At 43.0% G+C, this 11,467-nt stretch overlaps 4 protein-coding genes across 4 annotated transcripts; 3 read left to right on the top strand and 1 right to left on the bottom strand.

The window, feature by feature from the left end:
* Positions 1 to 3,919: 3,919 nt before the first annotated feature.
* Positions 3,920 to 5,794, bottom strand: EAE98_000572 (uncharacterized protein; the record flags this gene model as incomplete). The annotated part of the gene is made up of 4 exons (XM_038948190.1): positions 3,920 to 3,935; positions 3,990 to 4,903; positions 4,957 to 5,546; positions 5,608 to 5,794. 4 exons carry the CDS (start codon positions 5,792 to 5,794, stop codon positions 3,920 to 3,922), a joined length of 1,707 nt encoding a protein of 568 aa, XP_038815867.1.
* A 1,257-nt stretch (positions 5,795 to 7,051) lies between these two features.
* Positions 7,052 to 7,643, top strand: EAE98_000573 (uncharacterized protein; the record flags this gene model as incomplete). The annotated part of the gene is made up of 2 exons (XM_038948191.1): positions 7,052 to 7,061; positions 7,123 to 7,643. 2 exons carry the CDS (start codon positions 7,052 to 7,054, stop codon positions 7,641 to 7,643), a joined length of 531 nt encoding a protein of 176 aa, XP_038815868.1.
* Positions 7,644 to 7,845: 202 nt separating this feature from the next.
* On the top strand, positions 7,846 to 9,807 carry EAE98_000574 (uncharacterized protein; the record flags this gene model as incomplete). Its single annotated transcript, XM_038948192.1, has 1 exon — positions 7,846 to 9,807. One exon carries the CDS (start codon positions 7,846 to 7,848, stop codon positions 9,805 to 9,807), a length of 1,962 nt encoding a protein of 653 aa, XP_038815869.1.
* Positions 9,808 to 10,357: 550 nt separating this feature from the next.
* Positions 10,358 to 11,275, top strand: EAE98_000575 (uncharacterized protein; the record flags this gene model as incomplete). The annotated part of the gene is made up of 1 exon (XM_038948193.1): positions 10,358 to 11,275. One exon carries the CDS (start codon positions 10,358 to 10,360, stop codon positions 11,273 to 11,275), a length of 918 nt encoding a protein of 305 aa, XP_038815870.1.
* Positions 11,276 to 11,467: the final 192 nt, after the last annotated feature.

The raw sequence follows: 11,467 nt of genomic DNA on the forward strand, positions 1-11,467 counted from the left end.
GAAGAAAACAAAGATATTACGAAATGTTGAACCTCTTTCAACAGACAAAGGAAGTCGAGATCGAAGAATTTTGAACCTCCTCTCAGGTAGCCCACTTTACTAACCAAGGTGACATTGACAGGATGTATTCAAATCCAATCAATCCTTCGTATAGTAATTAAATTTCCGATTTCCGATTGGACTCCACTTGAGTCGATGGCGCCTTGTATCAAAAACAATGATAGAGTGGATGAAGTGGACACGGTAGCTAAGAGCTTTCACATCTCGCGGACTGTTCCGAGTCCAAGTGCTCAATTCATGATATATAACTTCTCAATTGTCCGCTATTTCCCAATCATTATTTTCGAATACTCAGGCTGAATAAGCTACAAACCCCACTCATGCAGCTGAGAAACATCAATAAAGCCACCAAATGTATCAGAAAACCACCAGTGTCACGATTGATGAAGGGGTGGAAAGGCATCAGTACAAATTTGTACTTCTCCCGAGTTGCTTACCCGGTCGAGTGGGGGTTCCACAAAGACTTGCTAGCATGCATGCGCATTGTAGAAACAAGTATTTCTACAGGAGTTATCATTTTGGGCCATGCGTCGCTGAACTCAATTTTGTTATCACTCTCCCGCCTTTCGCCGGCAACACTCACAAACCCTTTATCAAAATGTTATAAAACACTCCTCAATAACCGTATCTACTTTTCTTCCTCTTTCTTCTCCCTTATCTCTTCTCTATGTTAAGGTTCGAGCCTCTTAGGAGCACCAAAGGAATAATTGAAAAGTTCGATTTTCCGAGGTGTATTGAGCACGCAATACAGGGGTTCGATGAGCTCTTCGATTTACGCGAGATGGACGGCTGGTAGACCAAATTTTCGAATTTTTTATCTCTCTTAAGTTTCAATGAATGCCCGCTCATGCATTTCGCAGAAGGAGCCGTTTTCTTGCAATCAGGAAATCCCCTCTCAATTATAGTGATGATGATTATGGAGATTGTCGTCAATGAGTGAAATAGGAGTTCGCTTGGCAAGTCTTCCGATATTTCTCCGTTAGTGCTCTCAGATCTCAAGTTGAGGTTCTGGTGGGAGGATTGAAATTCGCGGCGTGGGGTAATCAGCGGAAGGTGTGCCGGGTTCTTTTATGATATCATATGGTGGTATTTCGATTATCGAAGAGAGTTATTATGCTGGGAAGTTTTGTGGATATTTTCCAAAAATATGTGCCGGTTCTGATAAACAGGGAAACATTATTTTAGATCTTCATCAAGCAGTTTCATTGCGTTATCTTGCAGTTGAGTGTTCATTGTGGGTGATGATCGATCTCTTTCAAAGTTTCTTGAATACTATGTATTAGTCGGGGCTCGAAGACTTGGATTGATATAATCAATTAGCGGAGACAATCCCAGGCAGTACCCTTTATACAGGTGCTTTCTCCTCACTGATATTGTGTTCAAAGAGAATGTCGATTTTTCACACAACATTGAGCCGCGAAGTTTCATTGGAATGACAATCAAATCTACACATACGATATATCTTTTCAAATACGTAAGTCATCGAGAATAGCAATTCCGGATAGGTTACTAAGCCACCAACTTTCATTTCCATCTGAAAGATATTCTTATCTTGCTCAACACAAGATTTTTGGACCAAATTAGCTTCTTACTACTCTCGAGTCTCGAATTCAATGAGCTTTCTTCAGACAATCACATTTCTGAGCCCCCATTTTGACGCGTAGAACTTTTCATCATGGATTACAAAGCTGGATGTATTGTGTTACCTTCTTATTTATAACTATATCCACATCCACGCACTAACACCAACATTATCATCACATCTCCATCTACCACGCACGCACGCGCTTCAATAGAGTACGTAGCTCCTTATCCACATCCACGCGCACCTCCGCACAAAGCTTGATTGATAACGATATCGCGATTTGTCTCTCTCATCTCCACCTGCAACTACAGTTCTATCTCCGAGTCCTCTCCACACTATCGTTTCCTATCCCAGCGGTGAGAATGACAGATAACCTCTCCACACCAGCAATACAGCAATACAGCAATACAAAACCACCATCCAATCTAGAATTTGGCCCAGCAGATACAATCGAAGAAGTCAAAAGGAGTGGAGAACAATATATAGCGGTGAGTAGTGCGTATGCAAATCTACGTATATATGTATCTTCTATTTATTTCATCTTGTTGTAGGAGGTGGGTGATATGTGTATACATACCTAGGTACTTAAACACAGTATGGATGATACTCGGAGATGTTCATTTTGACGACCATAGTATGACGATGATGGAAATAGGAATATTGAGGGAAGATGTATAGCTTGATGATTAATGCTAGGGAGGTAGGTATGTAGATAGTGTACATGTTCATGTAGGAAAGTGAATCCTTTTAAGGTGGGAATGATGTGAGATATCTAGTATCTCCAGCGCTAGGTGGGTGTATAGATATAAACCCCTCGCCCTCCTCTTTAAGTCTTATTGATTCTTCCTTTTCTCTAGAAAATAGATGGCACAGAATTCTTCACCATTTATAGCAAGATATCTCAACCCGACCTAACGCAAGTCAGCCTCGAGCGAATATAGTAATGTCCTATGTCTCGCACAGTTCCCACATCTCCTCTAAAGTCATAACAACATATAATAAGTAGTCGTTACTATAGTTCCAACTTCCCATCTTCTTGTATCTCATCTTTCCAAACCTTATCTTCATATTTCCACATTCCTATATCCTCATATCCTCATCTCTTTAGCTCATTATAATCCACGATATCTCTACACCCACTCCAAGATTCCGATATCCACTCCCAAGATCAAGACATGCAACATCAGTTCTCTGAATACAATTCGACTTCTGCATCCTCACGTCCTCACATCCTCTATATCTAATTATTGAAATAAACTTTATACCATTCATATCTAATAATCCTCATATCCCCCCATCCCCCCATCCTCCACACAAAAACCAAACATCATCCTCCCCATCAACCTCCCTATCCATCCTCACATCCTCCCACCCCCCATCCAAGAACCAATTCCTAACCATCAGCTCCCAACAACTCCCAACACCTACCCACCCACCCAACCAAGAAAATTCAAACGCACAGCTCAAGAACCCATTAACAAATACCAAGGTACCCGCGTATATTTTACGATCCAATATACTACCGTCAAATGCTTCATTTACTTCTCCATCTCCCCATAACCCCCTTATAAACCAACTCCACCTCATAAATACCTACTTATTGACTCATATACCTCTCTACCTATCCATCCATCCACAGCACACCAGATCACACCAGATCACACCAGATCACACCAGATCACACCAGATCACACCAGATCACACCAGATCACACCCGCCCCTCTCCCCCCCCAAAAAGAAAAACCCCAGCAAAAACAAAACAACCATCCAAAACACCTAACCAAAACAACCATTTACCTCAAAAACAGCATTTTTTACTATGTACCAGAAGAAACCCATACTAATCTCGATGTATGTATACATTATAAGCGTCGCCTATATAGAACAAGTCAGTAAGGAAGTCAGTGATACCGCTTACGAAGTAACGATACCTACCTGTAGCATTCTTCCCCAAGAACAACACAACAGTCCGAATTCACACGTATACTGGACACAAGAAGCCCCAACGAATCAAGTAAAGACTCAAATCAAACAACAAATATCACGCTTCAAAACTTTCAAACATAAATTTAGACTTAACATTGTATGCAATTCATGCATCAACAGTCTAAGTACGCAAATCATTGATCAAAATGTATCTATCGACCTAAATCGATCCCCATGGCAGCTTCCCAAAGAATATCACTGAGATGACCTCCAAGACGTTATCGATTATCATAGTAGCTTCCCAAAGTGCTCCCAATTCCCTTCCTCCCTTTGTATATTTGTATCTTATTATTTCTTACGATCACTACCGAGATGTTAGCTATGGTAAGTTTGATTGGGGTCTAGGTTTGTAACTCACGTGCTAAGCCTTCTGGAAAGCAATTGTAACCCCTTGTCATTATCAGCCTCCCTCTTCGCTCTCTCCAAGGCTTGCTCTCGTCCCTCTTCATTCTGTCTCGTGACTTCTTCGTGACTAGGTGGGAGACGTTCATTTTGCAAATCAACCTTTCGTGCATCCTCAAAATTAGTAATCGCGTTCTTGATACCTTCTGCTCCAAGCATCAAAGTTCCAGCTGGAAGTCTGCCACCAGCTGCGGTCTTCAACTCGGTAACTCTCTCGGATTCTTCTCGTAGAACTTGGAAGACTCGGGAAAGACGACCGATTGCAAGAATTTTGTTCTTGATTGCCCTTCTCTTGTACTCGATGGATTCCGGATCCATTGGAGAATTGATGGGTGGCGATATAGGACCTGGAGAAGTGCTTGATGGAGTTTGATCATCCTTGAGCTCATCCTCCGAAGAAGTGCTAAGAATTGCGAGTAACATATCGGTAATCTTCTCTCCAACGAAGGGTAGAGACCAAGTGAAAACATCCATGAAGTTTGGTAGCCAGTAAGGATGAGGAGTACAGTTGAACTGTCTGATGTTCATAACGTTGTTCTCATACTTTAACACAGCGGCCTTGTTGTTATAGACATCGAGGTAATTGGGTGCTGAGAAAATGGTCATGACACTAGGAAATCCGGTTGTGCGAGTCTTTCGGTACATTCTGTAACCAGCATCTTGTGCCTCATGGGCTCGAATGATTGAAAGAAGGTTGTTTTTCTCAAGGAAGTTGCATGCAGCGGGATATGAGAAGAAGTATGAGCAACCTCGAACGTGATTGTGAATGAAGAATTCGGAAGTTTTTTCCTGTCCGAATTCCTCCAATGGATCTGCCCATAAGATATCGCACATAAGACCATGAGTGGGAGGTTCGCGGAATCGATCAATCTGCCAATTTAAATTAGTGACGTCCTGAAAAAAGTAACAGCAGGTGTACATACGCTTTTAAGATCATCCAAAGTGTGTAGCTCAGGACTCAAACCTCCATGAATACACAAGAATTGTTTGTTCATAACAGCCGCTAAAGGCAATGCACAGAATGAATCCATGCATGCTTCGTAGATTCTCTCTGAGTACTTGTGCTTACATTCAAGCTTGAATGTGAAGTAATCTGTCAAATGCCTGCATTCATGGTTTCCCCGAAGTAGCCACAAGCTGTTTGGGTACCAGATCTTCAAGGACCAAAGATATAACACACACTCAATACTGAAATAACCTCTGTCGACATAATCTCCCAAGAACAGGTATCTGGTATCAGCTGGATCTCCACCCACTTCAAAAAGCTTCATTAAATCGTAATATTGTCCGTGAACATCACCACAAACAGTGATTGGCGCATCCATCTCCAGAAGGTTAGGCTCTTGCTTCAATACTTTTGTACCCTCTTCGAGAATGAAAAGAGCTTGTTCTTCGGTCAAGCGACCTTCTCTGTAGAAATGTTGCTTCAAGAATTGTAAATTTGGCTTGGATGGATCTTGTGGCGAGAAGAATTGCTGATCTGTCGGTGGGACCATGGCAGGTGCTTGTACATCTGCAATTATATAGACTCAGCATCGCGCTCTGGCAGTTGCGCATCTTGAATTCAACCATACCTTTGCATACTCTTTCCATCGTGCTCACTTGACTTCCATCTTCCATGGTATGCAGAGTAAAATCAATCTCTGGCACAGGTTTCTTCTGATGAATTGCTCGCAAAGCATTATCAACCTGCATTCTGTTCTCAATGCCCGCTGGCGCAAGTGGGGTCAGCGGGGTTTTGGGTTGGTCCTCGCCGTCCATGATGGCGAACGGTGTAAAGGATGAAGGAATATGGAATTTCCTGGCGACTGTCGTGTCACAAAAGGAATCAGTCGTAACTGGATATTTTGCGATCGGGTTAGGAAAGCGGATGGCAGAAAGAGGCTGAAGAGAAAGGGGAGGTTGTTCAATACAGGTGAACTGGACCCTTAAAGTAAGCAGACAAATTAAGCCGTAAATAACTTGTATCAGCTCCTGAGCAAATTGAACAAATCCGAACGAAGACTCCAAGCAAGCCTTGTTGAAGATCAAAGGAAAGGGCAGAGTATATTGAACTCGCTGTCGTTGGTAGCAGTTGTCAATAAGGCTGACAATCCGATAAGTTTTAAAGGGTTCAAGTTGTTTGTGTTTCGGGGAAGGTTAAGCCAAAGCTGGAGGTGAAGTTTAATAAAAAGGCGGCAAATCCCAGGGTGCTGCCAGACTGCGAGACTGCCTAATAAATTTGGTAAGGGTGAATGGGTGAGTGAGTGGGTGGTCGAGGTGGTGGTGAATGGGTGGTGAGTGGTGGTGAGTGCCGACCTAGTAAGCAAAAACGAATATCTGTGGGGATTCTGAAGCCTCGACCAACATTCTACCCATTCACTGGTTCCACAACACCACAACTTATATTATCGTATTATCATTCATTACAAGGACAGGACACATTGAAGATTGAAGAGAACACCAGAAAGTATAAATTTCCATCTTACATATACGATACACCTACGTTGTATCGTACACATACCTGGGTATACCTCCTTCGTATACACATACACACACCTTCTTCGGACATGTCTATCAGATACATACATACTCCGTACACACATATACACACATAAATTCCTCGTCTCGAATTGCCAATATCATATGACTGTATCTCTCATTATAAGAGAAAGCATCTGATTGATCGAGAAAGACACCACCTAAGCACATCTACTATCTATATGAAGTAAAGCAACCAATCCAATCTGCAAAGCAATCCCATTCTCAGATTTCACAGTCCTCGAACCAGAACCAGATCCAGATCCAGATCCAGGGGCATAATCGATATCGCTTTTCCAAGACTCTAACCCAACCTTCTGCCCTTCCAATTCTTCGAGAACACTTCACGCAATCCCTTTTATCGGAGAAAAAAGACAAGGGTCGTCAATTGTTTGGTAAATCTTATTCCATTTAATTGTCTATTATTACTTGGAAGAAACGAAGACCAATTGATAGAAGATTACTGGTCATAGCTCTTTCCCAAGATCCATTTAAATCATGGACAACCGTTGAGTGCCCCCCTTGTACAACTTCACCGATAGAGAAACTCAAGAACTAACAATGCTCAGGTACCCATCCACTGTTAGCGCAGGTACCTCTAACGGTCTCACCGTTTGTCTCTCTTCCTACTGCGACTACTCTTCCTTACACATATAAAACTCTTCCCTCAACGTTGCCACCATCATCTACGGCAGCTGCAGCCTCGTCCAGCGACGGGAGATCTCAATACGTTGTATCGTCGTCGGGCCACGCAGCACATCCAGATGAGATAATTGCATCTTGCAAAGCACTTCAAGCTTATATACAGAAGGTTCAAGACGATGCAGACAGGGAGCTGAAGGCCTGGGAAGATGCGATAGCTGCAAGAGAATTGGCAGAGAAGCGTAGAGTAGCTCCCGGATGGTTGGACAGTGATGCTCGGATACTAGAGCCAGAGAAGAAGACAGTTGCAGGAGGTGAAAACCTTATGGATGTTGATGTGTCAAATAATGATGCTTCACGCCTCGCACAAACCCCTGTGGCTGTTCCAAATCAAGAAGGTGACGAACTCGATAGAGCGTTTGGAGGAATGGGATTAAATAAACCGTGATTATGAGACGACTACCAAAAGACGAGCAAACCATTAATTTAACAGATACTACATGTACTTTTCTTCTGTTGTGCAATTTGTGACGTAACTGAAGCTTCAAATATCGCGATATTAGCCTTGAATCTAAGGCACAAATGCCAACCTCCAAGGTTGAGCTTCCCAAAATCTTCAATCTTGTCTTGTCTCTCTTGCTTCGACCATAATGCCTCCACGAATACCTAGGGCGAGAACTGGCTGGAAAAAATCCCTTCGAACGCCAAACAATTTCGAGAAATCGCATATCTGCCCAATATGCACTCTATCTCAATATTCAGAGAGGCCTCGGAGTGAACCTCGACAACGCAAACTCTTACCCACCCCTCAATTATCAGTCCGGCAATCATCTTCTGCTCCTATAAAAGCTACAAATAATGGAAGACCTGGTGATATCTCCAAATTAGACCGCAGCTCTCTTAGAGAGGCATTACTCGACGTACAAAAACACGCCACGAATTATGTGAATATCTCTAGGTTACAACTTGCGTTGAGAGGTTTAGAACAACCAGAGGGCCAAGAGACAATAAGGATTGCGATACTAGGACTTGCAGATGGTGGTACCTCTCTTCAGAAGGCTAAAGAGCTCCTGAGACTCATTTTGGCGGACCCATTGAAAGCAGAGGAGGAATGGGAACGGCGTATAATTCACGGGGATGACATGAACCGGCCATTATTGATAAGGGTGGGACATAATGAGGAAGAAAGCTCGGAGCGGAATGGCAGGCTGGTACATGAAATGAATATTTCTTCTCCGATGTTCAATGGGCACAAAATGGAGATTTTAGTTTTGGAAATGGAGCCTCCAATAGTCAACGGAACCGAACTTTTCGAAGAAACAGTCTTAGTACCGACGATGGAGATACCGTCTAGTGCAGCCCGTTATACTCCAGTTACAACGCCCGTACATAAATCGTTCCTCCTGGGCCAAGGAATTATGGGAGCAGTCTCTCTTCTTTCGTATCCTCTGCATGCAAACCGAGAATCTATCGGAAGTGCTGTCAACGTTCCAAACTTCGAATCAAAATCTCTACCTATACCATCTATCGATATTTCATCTGGCAATGAAGCTCTGCAAACATTTCGTAAAAGCATTGAGAATGCGATGATTTACGAGCGTCAATGGTTGTCAAGCGGTATTCCAGAAGTTATTGACTGGATGAAGTCGGGTGCATCCTCAACTCAAGATACTATCAAAGAACCACTCCTCCGACTGATTTTATCTATCATACAAAATGCGGAGAAAAACCTGAAAGTAGAACAAGCAAGACAATTGTCCCTTCTTTTGTCTACTCGAATACCTTCAGCCCAGATGACATCACTACGTCACGAGCTCTCTCGTTGGTCTGAACGTGCTCATACTGAGCTTCGGGATCAACTGGATGTAGCCTTTGGTGGCCAGAGATGGCGTAAGCTGGGTTGGTGGAAGTTGTTTTGGCGTGTCGACGATGTTTCCATGATCACGTCTGATATGTTGAGCCGAAGCTTCTTGATCGAGGCCGAAAAAGAGATCATATTTCTAGCCGGACGGACAGAAGAAGCTGGAGTCTATCGAAACATACCTCTTGATTCTGACTCTACACAAAACTCTGATTGGGCTTACACACCTGTCCAGGAGGCCCTTCCAGAAGGATTACCTCCTCCACCAAATCTTCGAGATATTATCCCAATCAAAGCGGATGAGGATACACCAATGAAAATACAGCCTCAGCCTTGGCCTTTACATATTCCCATTGCTAGATCATTCTTATCTACAACTACCATTCCTGCTCTTCAAGCCTTAGCGCAGAAGCTTGTTCTGCAAACCCTCAGTACTTCATCCTTGACTTCGGCTCTTGCCGGTCTAATGTATGTGAGTAACATGTCTACAACTTTATACGAAGCAGGAGCAGTCGCCGCCTTTGGAATAGTGTGGAGTATGAGACGGATGCAAACCAAATGGGAGACTGCGCGGGCATACTGGGAAGGCGAGGTTAGAGAAGAGGGTAGAAAGGCTGTGAGAAACGTGGAAACGATTGTTGGTGAAAACCTGAACAAGGCAGAGGAAGGCAAAGGATTAGATCCAGTTATCGAACGAGATCTGGAGAAAGCACGGGAAGCCATCAGGTCTGCGCAAGATATCATACGTTGAGAATCAACGAATAATTAGCATCGATGTAACATTATTGTATTATGAAACAATACTCAGCTAATTGTAAATCAACAAATAATTACGGAACATCGTTTACAGCTTGTGGTAAACGGGTTTCTTGTAGCAAATGCATGGAACACTCAAAATATTGCATAACAAATTCTTTCTTTGTATTTTTACCCCAGTGTTTTTGCGCCAGACGCAAGAAAAGATTTGCGTATGAACACCAACTAAAAACTCATAACATTTTTTCCTTTTCACCCCCTTTTCTCCGATTCAATTCACATGTCAACTTTGCCGTTGACTTTCTCAATCACGTGTTAAGAACACTGATATATGCCTCAGGCAACCATGCTGCTCTAGCGCCTGGCTGTTCAAAGGTTCGAAAGCCATTGGCAATAAACTCTTGAATCTTCAACTTTGCGACATCAATTAACTTTAATTCTACAACATTTTGTAATCAATCTACTCCGCACATTATCTCTTGTAGCAGGCCATTCCATTTCTTTTGTCAAAAGCTCTTTCTGATGCATAATAGATCCAGTGCAATATGTCTACTCCAGATTCAGGTACCTTAGATACTCAAACGGCGAAGTTGACGAAAGGCAATGTCGAAAAATCTCTAGACAACGAGAACTCATCAATCCACGATAAAACAGAATTAAAGCATACAGAGATCGGCGAGGAAACTACAAAATCTGACAAACCAGAAAATTATGCGACATCTCAAGATTCATCAACTGGTACAGAAGAACAAGGCGTCACTTCAGATAATGATACGAATTTGAATGAGAATCAAAACGGAGAGAGCGATCCAAGGGAGAAAGATATTGCTACCGAGGGCCCGCCATTACCAGAAGAACCTCTTCCGCCCCTCCCAAATGAACAACCTCCAGTTGTCGCACAAGAAGATGATGGTTGGGCGCCAGTCTGGGATGAAACAAATCAAGCTTTTTACTTCTACAATCGCTTTACCGGAGCCACACAATGGGATAACCCTCGTGTTCCAGAGGTCTCGCAGCCTGGCCCTCCAGGCGTACCATCTACAAAGTCTGCTATTGTACCTACAGAACTCGACCCAATTTCTCGCCCAGCCGGTGGCTATGATCCTGCTATCCACGGAGATTATGATCCGAACGCCTGGTATGCGCAATCATCGGCAGTCGAAGAACCAACGCCTGTTGGGTTAGATCCAGCCGCCGCCTATGCAGCAACTGGCCAATTCAATCGATTTACAGGACGTTGGCAAGCTGCAGAAATCAATCCAGAGAATTTCAATGATGAGAACAAGAGTAAAAGGCAAATGAACGCTTTCTTCGACGTTGATGCTGCGGCAAATAATCATGACGGTAGAAGTTTGAAGGAAGAACGCAGTGGCAAGAAGTTATCCAAAGCAGAACTAAAGCAATTTAAGGAGAAGAGAAAACAAAAAAAGGAAGAGAAACGAAGAGCGTGGTTGAGGGATTGAATATACCACAAATTTTTGCATGTTATTGGCGTTGCATTGGGGTTACATAGGGATCAAATCCGGGAGTTCTTGGATGATTTTGAGCGGAAGGGGTCTCGGAAACAGACTTCAAAGCCAAGGAAGGCCCAAATTAAAATCATATTAATCTTTATGTTCCATACATTTTCTTCTCTTCTTTTACAAGACAATTGG

The sequence above is a fragment of the Botrytis deweyae genome (genome assembly GCF_014898535.1).
Source record: "Botrytis deweyae strain B1 chromosome Unknown BDEW_001, whole genome shotgun sequence".
Taxonomy (NCBI): Eukaryota; Fungi; Ascomycota; class Leotiomycetes; order Helotiales; family Sclerotiniaceae; genus Botrytis; species Botrytis deweyae.